This window comes from Archocentrus centrarchus, chromosome 11 (genome assembly GCF_007364275.1).
Source record: "Archocentrus centrarchus isolate MPI-CPG fArcCen1 chromosome 11, fArcCen1, whole genome shotgun sequence".
NCBI classification, from domain to species: Eukaryota; Metazoa; Chordata; class Actinopteri; order Cichliformes; family Cichlidae; genus Archocentrus; species Archocentrus centrarchus.
In genome coordinates this window covers 25,829,261-25,848,256 of record NC_044356.1, presented here as the reverse complement: position 1 = coordinate 25,848,256, position 18,996 = coordinate 25,829,261, and the positions used below count along the sequence as shown (strand labels likewise).

At 40.7% G+C, this 18,996-nt stretch overlaps 1 protein-coding gene across 1 annotated transcript in view; it reads left to right on the top strand.

The window, feature by feature from the left end:
- The window catches only part of adcy2b (adenylate cyclase 2b (brain)), a 65,511-nt gene that overhangs the window by 21,921 nt on the left and 24,594 nt on the right, over positions 1-18,996 (top strand). The window contains exons 3-9 of the mRNA XM_030740871.1: positions 2,183-2,344; positions 3,192-3,341; positions 10,094-10,242; positions 13,011-13,122; positions 13,885-14,012; positions 15,327-15,485; positions 16,070-16,202. Coding sequence (XP_030596731.1) covers positions 2,183-2,344; positions 3,192-3,341; positions 10,094-10,242; positions 13,011-13,122; positions 13,885-14,012; positions 15,327-15,485; positions 16,070-16,202 — 993 coding nt within the window. The remainder of the gene's footprint in view (positions 1-2,182; positions 2,345-3,191; positions 3,342-10,093; positions 10,243-13,010; positions 13,123-13,884; positions 14,013-15,326; positions 15,486-16,069; positions 16,203-18,996) is intronic.

Below are 18,996 nucleotides of genomic sequence, written 5' to 3'. Positions count from 1 at the left end.
TAAAAGAGCCCACCAACAAGAAAAAGACATTAAGAATGACTCTGCCAGACAAGGACGCTTCGCTTCCTCAACAATGCTGCTAACTCCTCTGATGACCAGCAGATTAAAATCCAGAACACTGATAATTACCAGAATCATTATTAGTATTATTATTTTTTGATTAAGATACCAAATTTGTTATTTACTTGCATTCATGACCAGAAACATTCATTTTAGTTTTGCATGTTTTGCTTGATTAATTTCTGACTTTTCAGAGAAGTCCACTGTGCCGGCTCAAATTTGGGTATAAAAACATGAACTCAGTTCAGTGAATTCAGTGATTTTCAGTTTAAAACAAGTTTTTGACAGATTTCTAAAATATATGTGTTTTCTTGGTTTAGTAAATTTGTAACACTGTAAATGTAAAACATAAAACTTAAGAAAGCAGTTTGTTTGGAGCAAAAAAAAGAAAGTCAATATATGTCAATATTGTTCTTCAGACTTGCAGCCTGGGGACTCCAGAAAGACTTTTAAGCAGTAGTTAAACTCTCAAATTTTGATCCATCTCCAGTGTCACTCATCATCTGAACAATCTTTAAGCGCTGCAGCTTTCACGCGCTTTAACTGCTGACATCTCTACGTGGCTGATTAGCATAAGCGATACTTAGCAAAAGTGGACATTTGTATTAGGTATTTGATCAGTTATCAAAGCCATCACACTCCGAGGGAACACTGACAGATGGAGTGCATATTTCATGCGTGAATGTGTTCTAATTGACTGACAGGCCTTGTATTACCATACTGCTGTATCAATATTAGCTATTAGCTTAGTTAGCTTAAATAAACTTGACATGTAATATTAGCCTAATAGAAAATTCCCAACAGTGGCTCACCTTTTATGTGGCTCGCATCCTTCAGACTTTACAGAAGGATAATTGAGGATTTGGTCCTCGATTAAACCCTGATTTATATTTCATATTTTTGAGCCAATGCTTCTTAAAAGAGCAACCTCCCGGCATGCAGTCATGTCCCACCCATTGTTCCATTCGAGCGGACAGCTCACATTACCACACACAGACTGTTTGTGTTAGTGAGGCTCAAAAAGAGTTTTCCCTTTTTCAACATTTTTTCTAAAAAGGAAGCTTTTCAGTCAGATAGCTATTTATTAAAAAGCTGAGCAGTTTTTTTTTGGTTTTTTTTGGCAGTTTCAAGCACTTTATCCAAAATCCAAGCCCTTTTCAAAACCTTTTCAAAGATTTCCACCCTCCATATGAACCCTGGAATAACTGAGAAATGTAAGCCATAATGTAGTTAAAGAGCCTAAAGTTTATATGCATAATAATGTGAGACACACACATTAAGGTCAGATTGTCAGTTTATGTTCAGGAGAAACAGTTCACTCCGAGCTGTGACCCTCAGTCAATTTCTGTTTGCAGTCCGACTCTGAACCTGATAGACACAGGAAATAAACAGACAGGTAGGAAGGTCAAAGTTCATCTGGTGTCCCAATTGAAACCATGACCCCATCATACTGGTTGCCACCATAACAGGAAGAGGTGGAGTAAAAGCAGGGGAAATGTACAGGGACGAAGCGGAGAGGTTAAGGCACGTGGTCTCAGTGAATAATATGTCAATACGTGTGCCTGGAACATGCACGCACAAGTCCACAGCCAGGGCAGATAACTAATCAGTGTAAGAAGGGCTGATCTAAATCAAAAAATGAGGAAACAAGCAAGAAACTCCATGTATAATTATTACATTATCTTATTCCCACATGCAAAGAAATATTTGAGCAGTCATTTAATAACTGGTGATGCTCTGATGTGCTGTATTCGTTTTTTTCTGGACAATTTAGCACAGGGTTTTTGTAAAAACTAAGTGAGCAGCCCACTCATCTCTAATGATTTATCACAGGATCAGCAGTTTATCATTGGATCTCTTAGCAAAGAAGCACTGGCAGCCCACTCAGCTGTGTTCTGTATTTAGGCAAACAGCAGACAAAGTGGGAACACGTACAGCATAAATCTCTGGTGGGATTCAGTCACAAGCATATTTGTTGTCTATATTTGGGAACTTGTGTTAAAGCTGTTGGTATTACTTTCAGTTTGTGTGTGACTGTGCATATGAGTTTGGACCGGCAAATGCATGTGGTTTAATTTAGACAAATTTGCACCTTCACCTGTTCTTGTTTTCCCATTTCCAGGTCTCCTTCTTCCTCTTCATCGTGTTTGTTGTCTACACCATGCTTCCCTTCTCCATGAAAGGGGCCATTATCGCCAGCGGAATCACCTGCTTCTCACATACTATCACTCTCAGTGTCTGTCTGACAGCCAGTGAAACTGAACTGGAGCCTCTGGTCTGGCAGGTAAGATGGAAAATCGTTCCACTTTAAACCTTTGAACACACAGGGCAACCGCACTGCTGGAATCCAATGAAATATTGTCCACAACTTTGTGTTTGTGCTGCAGATGTAATTTCTTTTCATATTTGCTGCAGCGTAAAAAGCTAGATTCCCAAAACCAATTCTCTAACACTGTTCCACACATGATTAAAAATGATGAGGTGCAATATTTGGGCTGTAAACCAGTGAACCTATCCTCTACAATCAAACACATTCAGCAGGGCTTCCAGAGTAATGTGAAGGGCCTTTTAATGTACTCAGGGAACAGCTCTTAAAAAATGGCTCTAACTGAATGGACTCTTGATACAGTAAAACAAAAGAGAGTCTCGCCACAGACCAATAAGGGAAAAAGATTATCCATAAACATCAATAAAGCATAGAGGATCATGAAGTGAAGCATTTCTGCTGCTGGAACACATACACAAAAAACACACACACTCCAATCAACCATCAGACTAAAAACACTGTACTCACAATAATATTTCTTCTCTCACACTCACTCACACATGCAGAGTGGAAAAGTACTCTAACAATAAATAATGTTCAAAGGCAAACCCCACGATCTTGGATACGGCACCAAGGACAACTTATTGATATGCAGGTCCACATTGTAAAGAGCCTGAGACTGACACAGTGGTGGAAAGCACTGCGAAAATGTGTGCTCTCAGCCTGGCTTTACAAGGTAATAACGCAGGCTTAAGCGGAAGGTGGTACAGTGGAAAAGTAACTGATACGATCATATCTGGAATACAGGTCAGCTCTTAATTGCTTATTCCTTCCATGTATGTTTGTGCATGTGCGTGTGTGGCAGATCTTAGCCAATGTGATCATCTTCACCTGTGGAAACCTGGCCGGGGCATATCACAAGCATCTGATGGACCTGGCACTCAAACAGACCTATCAGGACACCTGCAACTGCATCAAGTCCCCCATCAAGCTGGAGTTTGAAAAGCACCAACAGGTACACAGTTCAAGAGCCAAAATTTAAGTTCTTTAAGTGGCTTCCTGGTTCCTATCCTGTTGTTGCTGATTCTTTCACGATCTGCATAACCAGCAGTCATGCTCAGCCTACTATGGGGCACCATTTGTGCAGAATTTATGTATACTGTGGGGGTCCACTAGACAAAACACTTTTTTCTAGCTAATGTTTCTTGACTTTAGTTTTTTTTTGCCTACCCTGACAGTTCATTAGTTACCCAATATAGCAGCTAGCTGGCTAACTTTAGCTTGCTTCCTTTCTAATGTTGTTGCTATCAATACTATCTGAAGCCACATCAGCTTTTGGTTTGGTAGAGTTTGTGTTGGAATCAGTGTTGTACTGGTTTGTTGCTGAAGTTATGTATTAGTGGATTCCAGTGTTAGCAGTGTTGTTTACCAGTGCCGCTGTAAGGTAAAGGATGAGAGGGGCTTGGTAATGTGCTTAAACTTCATATCCTTTGTACTTTTGCAGACAATCTGGAGGGGCGACAGGGTGGCTCAGAGGTTGAGCAGGCGACCATATACATATACCGCGTGGCAGTGCGGCCGGTGCAGGCTCGAGTCCCAGCCTGTCGCCATTTCCCGCATGTCTCCCCCTGTATCTCTCCCCAATTTCCTGTCTCTCTCTACTACAACTATCAAATAAAGCTGTGAAAGGCCAATAAAAACAAGGTGCTGGAAACATTATGGAGGCCATTTGAGTACAATGAACTCACCGTTCAAGAAACCAGTTTGAGGTGATTTGAGCTTTGTCGCATGGCATCAGGGATGGACATGGTCAGCAGCAGTGCTCACAGTACTGTGGCATTTACTGTAAATGATGCACATTTAAATGAGGCTCAGTTGGTACTAAGGGGTCCAAAGTGTGCCAAGAAAATATCCCCCACACCACCAACAACCTGAATTGTTTATATAAGGTAGGGTGGATCCATGCCATCATGTTCTTCATGCCAAATTCTGACCCTACCATCTGAATGTTGCAGCAGAAATTGAGACTCATCAGAGCAGGCAACCTTTTTCCAGTCCTTTATTGTCTAGGTTTGGTAAGCCCATGTGAATTGTAGCCTCAGTTTTCTGTTCTTAGCTGACAGGAGTGGCACCCGGTGTGGTCTTCTGCTGCTCTAGCCTATCTGGTTCAAGGTTTGTTGTGTGTTCAGAAATGCTCTTGTGAATACCTTGGTTGTAATGAGTGGTCATTTGAGTTACTGTTGGCTATCAACTCAAAGCAGTCTGTCCATTCTCCTCTGGCATCAGCAAGGCATTTTGGCCCACAGGACTGCCGCTCCCTGAATATTTTCTCCTTTTTGGATCGTTCTCTGTAAACCCCACAGATGGTTGAGTGGGAAAATCCCAGCAGATCAGCAATTTCTGCCCATCTGGCATCAACAAACATGATGCATACAAAGTCATTTAAATTACCTTTCTTCCTCGTTCTGATCCTCAGTTTGAACTTCAGCAGGTCATCTTGACCATGTTTACATGCCTAAAAGAACTATGATTGGCTGATTATATATTTGCATTGGCAAGCAGTTGAACAGATGTGCCTACCTGTGGCTGGAGTACCTGGAGCCTATACAAGCATAGGGAGAACATGCAAACCTCCAGCCAGCAGCAGATTCAAACCCAGGATTTGAAGCCTTGTGTGCTCTCCATCTAGCAACATCATTAATCAAAATTTATTTCTTATACAAATGCACAGAAATAATAAAATTTCCATTTAGCCTTGGCTATACTTTGTGTTCACTGCTAAGTGGCAAAGTTTAGCATGCTATTAGCATTCTGATTTTTACAATTAGCTCAAGGTCTTGCAGGCCTCTCCCTCGGCTGTACCCTCATTATTATTATCCGTACCTTTATATGAGTGCCCATATTCCATTCAAACCACCTATATTTTATTGCTAAAATATTTCACTTCTTAGTTTTGTCAGGGACGAGGAGTTGGTAAGTCCGTCATGTCTAAAGCGGCATTATGCAGTGACATTTGCTTGACATTAGCGTCTTTGCCCTGACATTAGTCATTCTTTCCAACCAGGGAAATGACATATACATTTGCAAACTAATAACTTGTATTATACTCACTTGGGACTGACTATGGTTTCTAAAATAATTTTTGTAATTGCTAAGTTTGTAGATTACGTACCACCAGTAACAGTTTATCATTAATGTACATTTTAAAAATGGAATGTTTTTTTTTAAAAAACACTGGATTCAGATTTATTATCCATTTATTATTTCTTGTTGAAGTATTCATGATATGTTTTATATGTGATTTGTTTTACACGTGGGCATAACAGTCGGTAAAAGCCTAGTCTCTTGTTGATTTGAGATTTATATGTAACTTGGCTTCTGTTTCTCAGCACCAGTCTCTGCACCATTGTGTGAGGATGCACACAAATGCCAGTGCATAGCTAAACAAATCTCATTCAGCAGCTGAATACACATAACTTTAGTTCATTAATCAGACACATGATTAATAACACTACATCTCCACAGGCTATTATACCCATTGTGCATGCTCACGCTAGAGTGTGTTCATATTGCTTCAGTGCTGAATAAGAAAATAAGCAAGTGTTGCTATTGGTTTCTATTTTTAGAGCCCCCGGTCCCTCTCTCAACTTAATTTGCTGCTGTGTTTTAGGAAATGAGCCCGTGGTGTGTGAACAATGTAATGACCCTCTCTGCTGTGAGCTGCATTTATGAGTCACACCCCCTCAGGCAGCTATTCACTCTCTCTAACATGCACACACACCCACACGCATGCCCACGCGCTTGCACATGCACGCCAAAAATCACCCTCTGTGCAAGTGTGTAGGGTGCTAAATTAAAGCAAAAACTTACGGTTACACAACAGCTACGGGTGATGGATCTCACATCCCCGGTTCTGTATTTTTCTTCTCACTGCATAATGACATGACTTTTTCCAAAGCATACATAAACTTTCTAAAAAAAAAAAAAAATCACCAACAGCTGTCAAATTTGTTTGTATAGTCACACTTGTGCAACAGTAACATAGCCTTCAAAAATCAGACGCTGACGAAAATGTGGTAAACAGATCGCTGCCAGCAGCCACCTGTGTGCTTTTGTTGACTTCAGCCACAAGACATTTTACTTTCTGAGATAATTCAGCAAATGCAGCTGCACAGGAGTGTTCATGAGCTGCTTAAAATGTTTTTGGGAAAAGTAGAAAACTACAAACTGAGAGACAAATCAGTGATTCGGGCTAAGTTAAGTAATAGGTCAAATAAATTATACGTCACTGCAAATGTACCTATAGATATTTTTACATAGCTTGTATATAAAAGATGGACATAGCCACTTTTGGTTTTTTTTGGTTTTTGTTTTTTTTGTGCCAGTAAGTTATGGGGAAATTATGGTTTACCATCCTACCTACAGACAGCGTCTGCTGTCGCTGTCAGATGGGGGGCAGTGTAAAAGTATGTGGTACAACCGGTCTGTGGGCTACTCTTGCTTGTGCTGTTGTTGGTTGATCAGCCAGCTGTGGAGAGGAGCAAGTTATTACATACAAAGAGCTAAAGTGAAACCAGGTGTTAAAAACAATGAAAGGTGTCCCCTGCAGCCACTGCCTGTGCTTATTATACTGTATTTTTTGATCTTTGATATTTTTTTCTTCGAGCTGCTCTCATTTCTGGTGAACTGTGCTGTTGCCTCCTTCCCTGTTCCGTCCTACTTGTCAACCAATCAGCATTCGACTGTCACACAGCATCATCGGTGAACACCATGTATTTGGGATTTTGGAAGACTGCATGGGAGCACATTTGTGGTAGTTAAAAACCCCTCTTTGCTTCTCTGTATGCAAATATGAACACAAATGAGGTAGCATAAATTAAACATAAGCTGGCAAGCCTGGTTCATCCACAGACTATCTGGACGCCATGGTCCTATGTTATTTGAGTTATTTCAAGTTTTTGGATTTTTTCTATTTAGCTTTCTGTTGGGTTTTAATCTTGTACTAGTGTTTGTAGTCTTGATTTTGTGGGGGGGGTTCCTTAATTTTTCAATTCCCATTTTGATTTCTTTATTATTCTAGGATATTGTGAGCTTTTTTTCTTGTGATATTATTTTGCTGTTTTTACTTTATGGCTGTTGATGAGTTTCAGTTTCTCAGTCTTGTGTTTTGGGCCGTGTCCTGATTTTCATTCTTTGTAGTAGTTTTAGTTCCCTCTGGGTTTCCCTGTCTGGCTCGTCTTTATGTTCTTACCTGTTCTGTTATTCGTGTCTAGCATGGCTCTTGACTCTGTGTTTAGTATTTTGTGATTTTTTTTTAACTTGCTTTGTTTACATTGTCATTTTATTTTATCTCCTATAGTAGTTTTATTCCTGCCTGTTTTCGCTCAATGTTCTGAGTGTTTTCACCTCTCTTATAAATGACTTTCACTTCCCTTTCAACTTTGTTTATATTGGACTTTTGATCAGCTGTTAAAACTTGCTTTTTGTTTGAACTTTCTGTCTCCTACATTTGGATCCCCACTCTTGCTCATCGTGACAATAGGTGCATCATACAGACACAAGTAGCTGCTAAGTGCTGGCTTAAACACATAACAATAAAATTTCTCTTATCAAAAAAACTGGAGCTTGCTTCTTGGTTGGACTGTAGTACAATAAACCTCTCAGCAAGTTATCATTTGTCACCCCAAAACATACTCCAGGGCCCAGATTTGAATTAGCTGAGATGGTGCTTAACAGATAGCTAGTGGTTACAGTGGCAGAACAGCAGCTGTTACCCATTAGGGAAAGGGCTAGCATTTGATTGTGTTTCAGCCTCATGCTAAAGAAACACATTTTCAGAAACTCAAGTCTCAACATTGCATTTTTGCATACAACTCTTCTTTCATAAGCATTTCCATTTAGTTATGAATACAGCTAAAAATTCGATAAAAACAGGTGGATGCTAACCTACCTCTAACCCTAAGTGGTTAGCCAGGTGATCTGGTGGATGTTAAGAGGGTAATACAATTTGAATGGGTGAGTTATATAAAAAATTCCCAATGGGACTCTACATGGATTGATCGATTTGGAAAAAAATCAAGCACGGTGTTAGCTACACAGCTCACATTTTAAAAGGATTCTTTAGATGGAATGCAAATATGCGAATATTGTCCCTATCTCGAAAAGTTTTGAACCAAAATTGATAAAGCTTTGTGGAAATATTCATTAAGGGCCCACAAACATTTTTTCTTTTTTTTTTGGCCACAGCAGCTTTCATTGATAGTAGAGGGAGACAGGAAACAGGGGGAAGACACATGGGCAAGCTGGTGACAGGCCGGGACTCGAACCCGTGCCGCAACACGGCATGTATATGTGGTTGCCTTCTCTACCACTGAGCTACCCAGGTGCCCGTGGTCAGGGTCAACAAAATTTTAAAAACCCCTATGTCATCATTGCCAAAAATTTAAAATTCAGTGAATTTTTCATCTATCACAGTTTGGTCCTCAGATATAAACAATTATTGTTGTTAATTCACCGCTTTTTTTCTATTTTTAAATTAAAATCCTCACAATAATGCAAAGTGAACTACAAACCCTACACAAAAATCACATGCACATATATCTGGGCAAATGTTTGTTTTTAATTTTTTTTTTTTTTTTTTTTTTAGAATGCCATTAAGGTACAAAGACTAAATAAAATATATCCAGACTATATTTGCAATTATCTGTTCATGTGGCTCTCATTTTTTAAATTAAGATGTATAATTGTACTTTACTGTTTTTAAAAGTCAAAGTAAATTTGTAGTCTTTGTGATCTAGTAATTTATGATGACGTATGACAACATCGGGTGGTATCTATTGCTGTGTAGTACTGGCACATATTGCACATTTCAGTAGTTCATTTTTTGTTTGTTTTATTCATCTAATCTGCAAGCCGCTTTGCAACCCACCTCGACACCATCTTCTCCTTTCATGATCTTTCTGAATTATTCTCAAATCTATTGTAACTGATAACTTCTGTGCTCTGGGCTGGGTCTCACTTCTGCTCTTCTCACCTGTGGCTTTCCATGTTTAAGCGTAGATTGCATAAGGCTGTGAGATCCCAAAGCAGAAACATAGCATGAAAAATAAAATTACTATCAGTCTCCGTTTCACTATAGTACCCCTGACTGAACTGCAATTTCTGCACTTCCACATTGGCTTAATTTTTTTCACCCCTGGAGGTTAGCGCATGCATTTACCTTAATGTTCCAGTCAATCACTCAATGATCATTTAAAAGCCAAGTATAGAGTTATAGGCAGTCTAAAAATGTACAAAACTTGCTTTCCTGTGACACACTGCATATTTGAAAATGTGCCTGAAGAGATTTTCAGTGCTTGGCTTTGGCTTCCTGTGCTCACTACTGAAAAATTAGCTCCAATGAGCCATCATTAAGGGATGTAAAAATAGGTTAAATATTAGCTGTGGATGACAACAGAAGAGAACAGAGTAGAACAGACTTAATTATGCACCACTCCTTGTTCGACACTTCACATGTGAACCTTTAGGTCTCCTTGTGGTCTAATAAAAGCAGTTCAACTTTTGGCAGATGACTGTGTTCTAAATTGCACTTTATGTTTGATTTTTGGACAAAACTGATTATTTCCACATCATAGTAACTCACAAAGACAAGGATCGCACAAGTTCTGCAAATTCTCCTCAACTTGTTATTCGCTCTTAACATATAAACCACATTACTGCCTACCTTGCCTGGCTTTCATCCGTACCTCCCCATCTCCCTGTCTGCAGGAGCGTTTGCTGTTATCCTTACTGCCTGCTCACATAGCCAGAGTGATGAAAGCTGAGATCATCCAGAGGCTTCAGGGACCAAACTTCGGTCGAACTGAGAGCACCAACAACTTCCACAACCTCTACGTGCAGCGGCACACCAATGTCAGGTAAGGTTCCCTCTCCTTTCTCTGTGCCTCCGTGTGATAAAGGTTATTTTCTGCTCTCATCTTAGCTCTTGATTGCTCCCGTGCCATCCTCTCCTCTACCTCATTGCTGTTCACCTCTCGCCCTCCTTTGTCCTAGACCCTCTACCTTCTCTTATATGTTTATCTCTCTGACTTGATACCACTGCGATCTTCTCATTTTCTGTCCCATCCCTTAATTTCGTTGCCTCTTCTCCTCAAACCACTTATTTTTTGCCATCCCCTTTACCTCTGAGGTCATTTTGCCAATGAGCAGGAGCCCGTGTCCTCTTGTCCCTACGACATCCTCCTCTGTACTGAGGGGGTTCATAGTAACAGAGCAGAGTACACAGACCGAGGCTTATCATGAGAGCCTCTTCACAGACTGTCCTCTAAAATCTGTTTTCCCTCATCATGGAGTTTCACAGGAGAAAAAGCAGCACCATGCCTCATTTAAGCAGGCCTCAGGTGTGTGTGTGAATGTGTGTGTCCTCATGTTGATCTGCCTATTATCTCTCCAATAATAACAATTTTCACGTGGTCTAGCTCACAGTGATGGGCGACAAGAGGGAAATCTTTCCAGAACAAAGAACAGGGACAGCTGGAAATGTGGTTTTGCTGGGATCCTCTTAAATTAGTCAGTTAGTGGAGAGCCAAACAGCTACTGCCTCCATTATCAGTTCTCCAGCTGCAGTAATAGGCTTGGCTGAAGATCATATTGTTGCTTCTCTTTTGGGAGATGGTCACATAGTAAAAGCTGGCACATGGTGTGATGGACTTAGCTGGGAACGTAATATGTGAATATGTTTGTTTTAAAGCATACACGCCTTTCCTTCATACAGCAGTTTTCTGTTTGTTTTTTATACATTTTAACTGTTAAAAAGCCGCAAAGATGAGAAACTACAGCCTCCAAAGTTGAATCAGCTGTACAGGTTGTAGAAAGGTGCTGTAGCCACAGCCTTACATGACTTAAAAGCTGATTTAGCCGTCGTTATGTCACTTATTGGTTTGTGAACTCCAATCCCACGAGTTCTCCAGTGTCTTGTAGCAACTTAGCAATGTTAGTCATTGTTAATATATAAATCATATTACTGCCTGCATTGCCTAACTTTCATTATGAAGCCTTAACCACCCCCATGTTGGTTTTTTGGAGCCGTATTTGAACGAGTGCCAAGTTATGAGCATATCTTCATCTCTAAACTTTACAGATGCTACGCACAGTCACAGATACCTGCTGGCTTAGTAACAGGCTAGTAAAATACTAGAAGTACAAACTTCTTGGGCTCCTTAGTACACAGAAGCTGCATTATTTGTCAGATAATTCCCCTAAAAATGCTCCAAAAAGGCACCAACAACACAAACAAGGCGGAGAAGTCCAGTGCGGTTACTCAAAGTAGTGGATGCGAGGTCTGTCAGATACTGACTGGCTATGGCTGTCTGCGTTGGGACAGCTGTTAATCAAATCTTCCACATCTCCGTCTTTAAGCTTGAAAAAATCCACACAGTTTGATAAAGGTATCTATAGAGTAAAATCTACTGCATTCATTCAATTTATAGTTGGGAATTCAAAAAGCTTAAAAATATTCAATCTGTTACTCTCAACATTACCAATACCATAGAAGTGCTGACCAATTTGCCAGTGGGCTGATATTATCAGTCGATAGCTATTAAAATTGGTCAATATACAGGAATATGGTATTTTTAAATGACCAAATATCAGTATGGTATCCAAGATGACAATGGCAGGATTCATTGGGCTTGAATTGTGAAAGAGTGGTTCTGGGAGCATGAGACATCATTTTCACACATGGCCACCAGAGTCCAGACCTCGACCCCATTGATAATCTTTGGGATGTGTTGGAGAAGGCTTTGTGCAGAAGTCAGAATCTGCCATCATCACTGCAAGATCTTGGTGAAAAATTAACGCAACACTGGATGGAAATACATCTTGTGACATTAGCTTATCGAAACAATGCCACAGCGAATGCATGCTGTAATCAAAGCTAAAAGCGGTCCAACGAAATATTAGTGTGTGACCTTTTTTTTTTGGTGGTGACTTTTTTTTACCAGGCAGTGTGTATACAAGTCAATATTTGGTATGACCACCTCTTTTCTTCAATATAGCCTGAACTCTCTGAGGTAGTTTTCTTGTCATTTCTTTAAGCAGTCTTCAGGAATAGTTCTCCAGGCTTCTTGAAGACTATGTCGAACCATAGCAACGAAATCTCATTCTTATGCGCACTGTGTAAATTTGAATGACAATAAAGTCTGTCTAAGTCTAAGTGTTGTACCTCTCTTTTGACTTCCTCCATAAATATTAAAAATAAAATTTTCACATTTGGATTCATCACTCCATCAGACCTGTTGCCACAGATTTGCATTTAAGTTCTTGTGTAATGTGGCATACCTGAGCCATTTCCCTTCCTTGAGAATTGTTTCTTTATAGACACTGAGACCATATCTGACGAGGCTTCAGTGAACAGTAGCTGAATCTACTAAAGAATCAGATGCACCTCTCAGGTCCTGTGTCAGGTCTTTGCTGGATTTTTTCCTATTACTTAAGGACATTAATTTTAGATACTAAAACATTTGAAAGCCCGAAGAGCTGCTGCTCAAGACCACTTTAAAAAAATTCTGTCTGACTCCTTAGAAGTAAATATAAAGAAATGAGGGGTGGCTCAAGACTTTCGTACTGCACCGCCTTACACGATGTTTTAAATGTGTTCTTTTTTGTTTCTTTTTATTTTCTACAGCATACTCTACGCAGACATTGTGGGCTTCACCAGGCTGGCCAGTGACTGCTCTCCAGGCGAACTCGTGCATATGCTGAATGAACTCTTTGGCAAGTTTGACCAGATTGCAAAGGTACACTCAAATTAATTTACTGTACATAAACACAGTCTGTATGATTAAAATGGAAACAGCCATATGCATCATGCAGTAAAAGCCTCCATAAATCAAAGCAACAAATGGCATTTTAATCAAAAATTCATTTGAGTTTAATGAGGAAATAATGGAAGACATAAAACAGTTGGTCTTGGTTCACATGTAGTGCTTTCAGGGTAATGTCATCTGAAGTCTAAATTAATGCAGTAAATTAGAACGGCTTAATTAGAAGGTAACCAAGACGAGAGAACAAGGTCCGTCTTGTGTTGTCTACGAGATGAAACGTGGCCTTGGAATAAATTTTTTCTCTGTCCTGCGGCCTCTGCCGGCCTTCCTCGCTTTCCCGGACCGCCGTGCGTGCGTGCGTGGGCTGGTCAGAGTGTATCTCACGGTCTCAGGGGTTCGCAGCTATGTGGGTCTCAACAGTTTAGTCAGGCTCTTCTTGCTTTGTGTCCAGCAGCTCTGCCCTCCTGTCTGACAAAGCTGCTGTTATATAAACCCAGTCCAACGATGAGCTGTTACACTTCCCACATGTGAAATAAAAGCTAATATGCTTTATGTGTGGGTGTATGATTTTGGGCTTGATGGATGTGACTCTGTGCATGAGGGTTAGATGGAGGTGAGGAAGAAATAAAATAGCTGAGGAACTATAAAGATTATAATAATTTTGGACAGATTTGGATAGCAAAGAGTTTGATGATGGGTGCAATTCACTTCCTTCTCCTTTTCTCCGTTTTGAAGGAAAATGAGTGCATGCGAATCAAGATCCTGGGAGACTGTTATTACTGTGTGTCTGGTCTGCCCGAGTCACTGCCTGACCACGCCAGGAACTGCGTGAAGATGGGCCTGGATATGTGTGAGGCCATCAAGTAAAATACCAGATCTTTCCCTCTCTTTTCACCCTAATTTTTTTCCTCTCTTACACAAAGGGAAACACAAACAAACACACAGCTGTCAAACAGACTGAGCAGAAGGAATGCCAGACTTGATTCCAGCTCTGTTTGAACTCTAGAGTAAACACAGTGTGAACGCAATATGATAAGCCTCCAGACGGAACAAATAAAATATTCAAACAAATGAAAAAATATATTAGCCTCAGCACCCTCCCTCTTCTGCTCTCTGTCTGTGTCTTTCATTCATGCATGAACACACACATACACATCAGTTTCACAGACCACTATATTGGCTTTTCAGTGTCTGGATTTTGCCGCTGTTACAGAGGAAACATTGAGTAGTTTGGAAGTTAAACACTCTTTAGAGCTGTTGATAGCATAGACTGTATATAAAAGAAGGACTTAGATACTTTGACATCACCCACTGGTTATTGAAGTCCTGTCAACATGAGCGCTTTTTTTCTGTGCCCATTTTAAATTTTGAAACCCCTCCTAATTGGGGGGGGATGTGAAATGTCAAAAAAGTAACTTAAAGGGCCAAATTGTATTATATTTTTGACATCGATTTGTGGGCAAGAAGTAGGGGGCGGGGCCGGGAGTTTGAGACCCCTGACTTACACACTGTTGATAGCAGATCTGAAGATATGCCCATCTTTTATATACAGTCTGTGGTTGATAATCATGTCTTTCACCTTCTGATAGAACCAGGATAGCTGTTTCTACCTACTTCCAGACTTATGCTAAACTAGGTTAACTGCAATACTGGCACACTTTGCGATTGGTATTAAAGGGGAGCTGTTGTGCTTTTTCCTTATTTCCTGTCATTTATATAGTCTTAACAATGGTGGATGTTCTTAATGCCGAAGTGAAATAATGAGGTCAGTGAATCTGCAAGTAATCCCTGTGAACCAAAATCTCAGACTTCTCTGAATATTTGTTCTCTCCTGGATTCGGATGATGGCAGTAGCCCTGATATGGTCATCTCAGTCACACAGCTCTGACTGTGAAGCACAGAAGCCCCACCCACCTGCTGTTCAACTTTAGTTTGCAAGAGTCAGCCAATAAGAAATAAGTTAGCTTAAAGGGGGAGGGGGATCCTTAAAGACAGAGGAGCTAAATTGATTTGTTTAAAACAGAGATTGTTCTGAAGTGTGAACCATGCAAAGCTACTCCATAGTCCAGGGATAAAAATATGTGTCTAGTATTTGGCGTAACAGGTCCCCTTTAACCTCATCTTGCTCTCAGAAAGTGAGCAAATAAACACATTTGACTACTCTGTACTGCCCACAGGAAGGTCAGAGACGCCACTGGAGTCGACATCAACATGCGCGTTGGCGTTCATTCTGGAAATGTCCTTTGTGGCGTGATTGGCCTCCGGAAGTGGCAGTACGATGTGTGGTCACACGATGTAACGCTAGCCAATCACATGGAGGCTGGAGGTGTGCCTGGGTAAGATTAATACTTCAAAGAATCCTTCACTTGATCTCACTGCTGCTGCAGAGCTACTTTGTAATTAGTGTATAACTTCCCTGCTCCATTACTGAGATGCTTTACATTGGAAAATGGTCACATTAGGAGACATGGGACATGGGATCCATCTCCTCTAATTCTACTTGTTATGAGCATTTTTGTCAATTATAGCTACTTCATTTGAGAAGCAGCTCTACATTTGTTCTGTGGCCATTAGGGCTGCCATCCCAGTGCTGTAGCAAGCTCCAGAAAATTGGCTGGTGGTTATGTGTATGCTGCTCTGAAAATAAGCTCTCCAATGCCACAGTGTTGTCTCACTGGGCTGCTAATAGTTTGTCTCCTGTTATGCTTGCTGAAAGCTATCTGAAAAATATGCCAGCTGAAAAAAAAAACATATTTCCATCTCTGTTTGCAAGGGCAACAAAGCAGAAAAGTGAGAATTACAGGGTAGAGTAGTTACAAAGCTGGAGATTAAAATAATGTTTAATAGAGCCGTCAGAGACGCAATGATGCAAGCTCTTCACTCTCACGCTCACTTAATCCATCCACTTACTCTTTTCCAGGAGGGTTCATATCTCTTCAGTGACACTGGAGCATTTGAAAGGCTCGTACAAGGTAGAGCCTGGAGATGGGCAGAGCAGAGATTCCTACCTGAAAGAACATAAAGTGGTCACCTACCTGGTCATCAACCCCAAGGTCAGATACCATGATTCTATACATGCTCACATATTCTCAGTCAGAAAGCACTGTAGGAAAAAGCAGAGGAGCAGTGTATATAGTGTGAATCTTTCTTGGTAGTTAAAATTTACAGATGTACCCTAAATGCATCACATGCAGGCAATCATAAAGTTACTGTTTTGAAAAGAAGGCAGTTGTAAGGACATACTCACTGTGTGTGTGTGTGTGTGTGTGTGTGTGTGTGTGTGTGTGTGTGTGTGTGTGTGTGTGTGTGTGTGTGTGTGTGTGTGTGTGTGTGTGTGTGTGTGTTCAAAAGTGGCTGTGCAGAATGGGCAGATTGTTTGCAATAAGATAACAATATATAAAATTAAAATAAAACATGTCCATCTATCTTTATGATAACCAGTTTGAGTTTTTGCAAAAGTTTGACCTCATTTTTTCACACCCTACCAAAGGCCTGTTGCAAAGACTTGAGTTTATGGTTAAAGTTAGAATTCAGTTTATGTTATGGTTAGGGTTTATTATAATCTTTATAGGGTTAAACTAAATGCTGTGGAATGCATTAATGTCAGTGAGTAACAGACAAAGAACATCCCTGTGCATGCCCCTCTCTCCCCACGGGTACCAGAGAAAATCTTTTAGCCAAAATATGAGAACTGCTCATCCAAACTATGTCAAATTCAGCACTGCATTTACTCAGGTTCTCAGCACTACATTTACTAAGTTTGAGATGGATCAGATTTTCAAGATATGTGAAGCACAGCTGAACAGAGCTTTCTTGAATTATTAGTAAGATGTACTACAGAACTTCTTTTAAACATAGTTCACCAGATGGATTTTAATCTTATTGTTTTCATTGCATCATATTTTAGGTTCGAGCCCCTGTCCCTGCGCTGCGTTGTGTTCTTGGGCAAGACACTTAAACCACATTGCCTAACGGTAGCGCCGGTCTCTGGCTGCATGACCGCAGATGCTCATCTCTGGATGAGTGATCTGGAATGATCATTTCATTGTGTGCCTTGTGCGCACAATGACAATGAGTTGAATCTAACATCTAATTCATTTTGCTGCTGAAGTTTATTCAAATTTAAAACAGTTTCTGCTTCAAGTCAATTAAAGCTTATGTTTACATTCTCAAATTAGTAAAAAGACAAAAGTATTGGGCCACACCCGTTAATCCCTGAATTCAGGTGTTTTTGGTTCCACTGCCACAGGCATATGAAATCAAGCACCTAGCCATGCAATCTGCCTTTTGAGCTTTGGGCAGTGACCAAAGGAACGAGATCATGAACACAAGCGGCAGAAATGAGCTTCCTCCGAAGGGTCGCTGGCCTTTTCCTTAGAGATAGGGTGACGAGTGCAGCCATTTGGGCAGGGCCCTGGACACACTGGAGAGATTATATCTCTCGGCTGACCTGGGAACGCCTTGGGGTCTCCCCGGATGAGCTGGAGGAGGTGACTTGGGAGAGGGAGGTGTGGGCTTCTCTGCTTAGACTGCTGCCCCATGACCAGACACAGTAACTCTGGAATTAACATCAACACAAAATATATGCACCGGGAGCTTCGTGGCATTGGTTTATATGATGAAGCAGCTCCTATAGGTGTAATGTGTAGGTGGACCAGTACTTTTGTCTATATAGTGTATTTACTGCACATATTTAATTGTTCAGGGAGAATGCATGATAGTACATTTTGAAGTGATTATTGATCAAAGCTTGAAGCCACAGCCCCAGGATCTACTTACATTTTATATATTTTTATGTAGATTTAAAGAGCCAGAACACAAAAACATGGGAGATCTATTTTCAGCACCATGGACAGCGCCACTGCTTTACAATCATTTGGATGCTGGTCAGGCTGACACATAAACACACAAAAATGTATCATCACCTCTTCATCCTGCTAAGAGCAAAGCAAGCCGCTCGTCAATACTGGCTATGTCAAGAAGAGGAAAACAATCTGGTGCGCCCACAGTTTGTTATCAAATGACAACATTTGAGTACGTGCTGGGTCAGTCTCAGAGCTTGAGGCCTTGCAAGTGGATTGTGACACTGTGCGGCTCCTCCTGTCAAAACAGGACATAGAGGGTTGATTAAGGGCATTTAAGAGATCTCTCTCCTCTGTTAACTGTCTGCTGAGACTATCTCTATATAGAATATGCTGCTGGCATTCAGTCTGTGCTGAGTGTTTTTAGCTTGGCAAATGAAAATCAGTGCTTAACAGTCCTCTTCCTTCCTAATCCCCCACATAACTTGGCTATGATGCACCCACTCCCCTAAATATCAGCAGGAAGACTTTCCTTCTTCCTGCTCCAGGCATCCTGTACTCACTGCCTGGTCAGGCCTCAGTTCTCAGTGCAGCATTGGCATGTGCTATCAAAAGAAATTCAGGTTTTTGTGTTTCTCATGTCATCAAATCTGCTTTTGTTTTTTCATATGTATTCTTTCTTCTTTACCAAGACTCTTTGGCTTTCCCAAACCACCATCACCCAAACACACTGTCCTGTTCTCAGAGTGCTAATTCCCTAACAGCAGCAGAGTGCTCACATTTCTGCATGAGAAAAACAATGTCTTATTTTTACTGAAGGCCGCTCACATGTCTAGTGAATTGAAAGAAAGTTCACCAAAAACCGAAAGCATGTTTTCTTGTGCTCGTCATCCATGAGCATCAGAAACAGATGACTACATCTTTATCTGCTGACATCTTCAAGTTTGATAAAAATCTAGTGAATTTCCAAGCTGCGTAACAGCTGGGGTTGAAGCTGGTACAGTCTGGAATCTCAACTGCTGTACTTTCATTTATGGAGCATGCA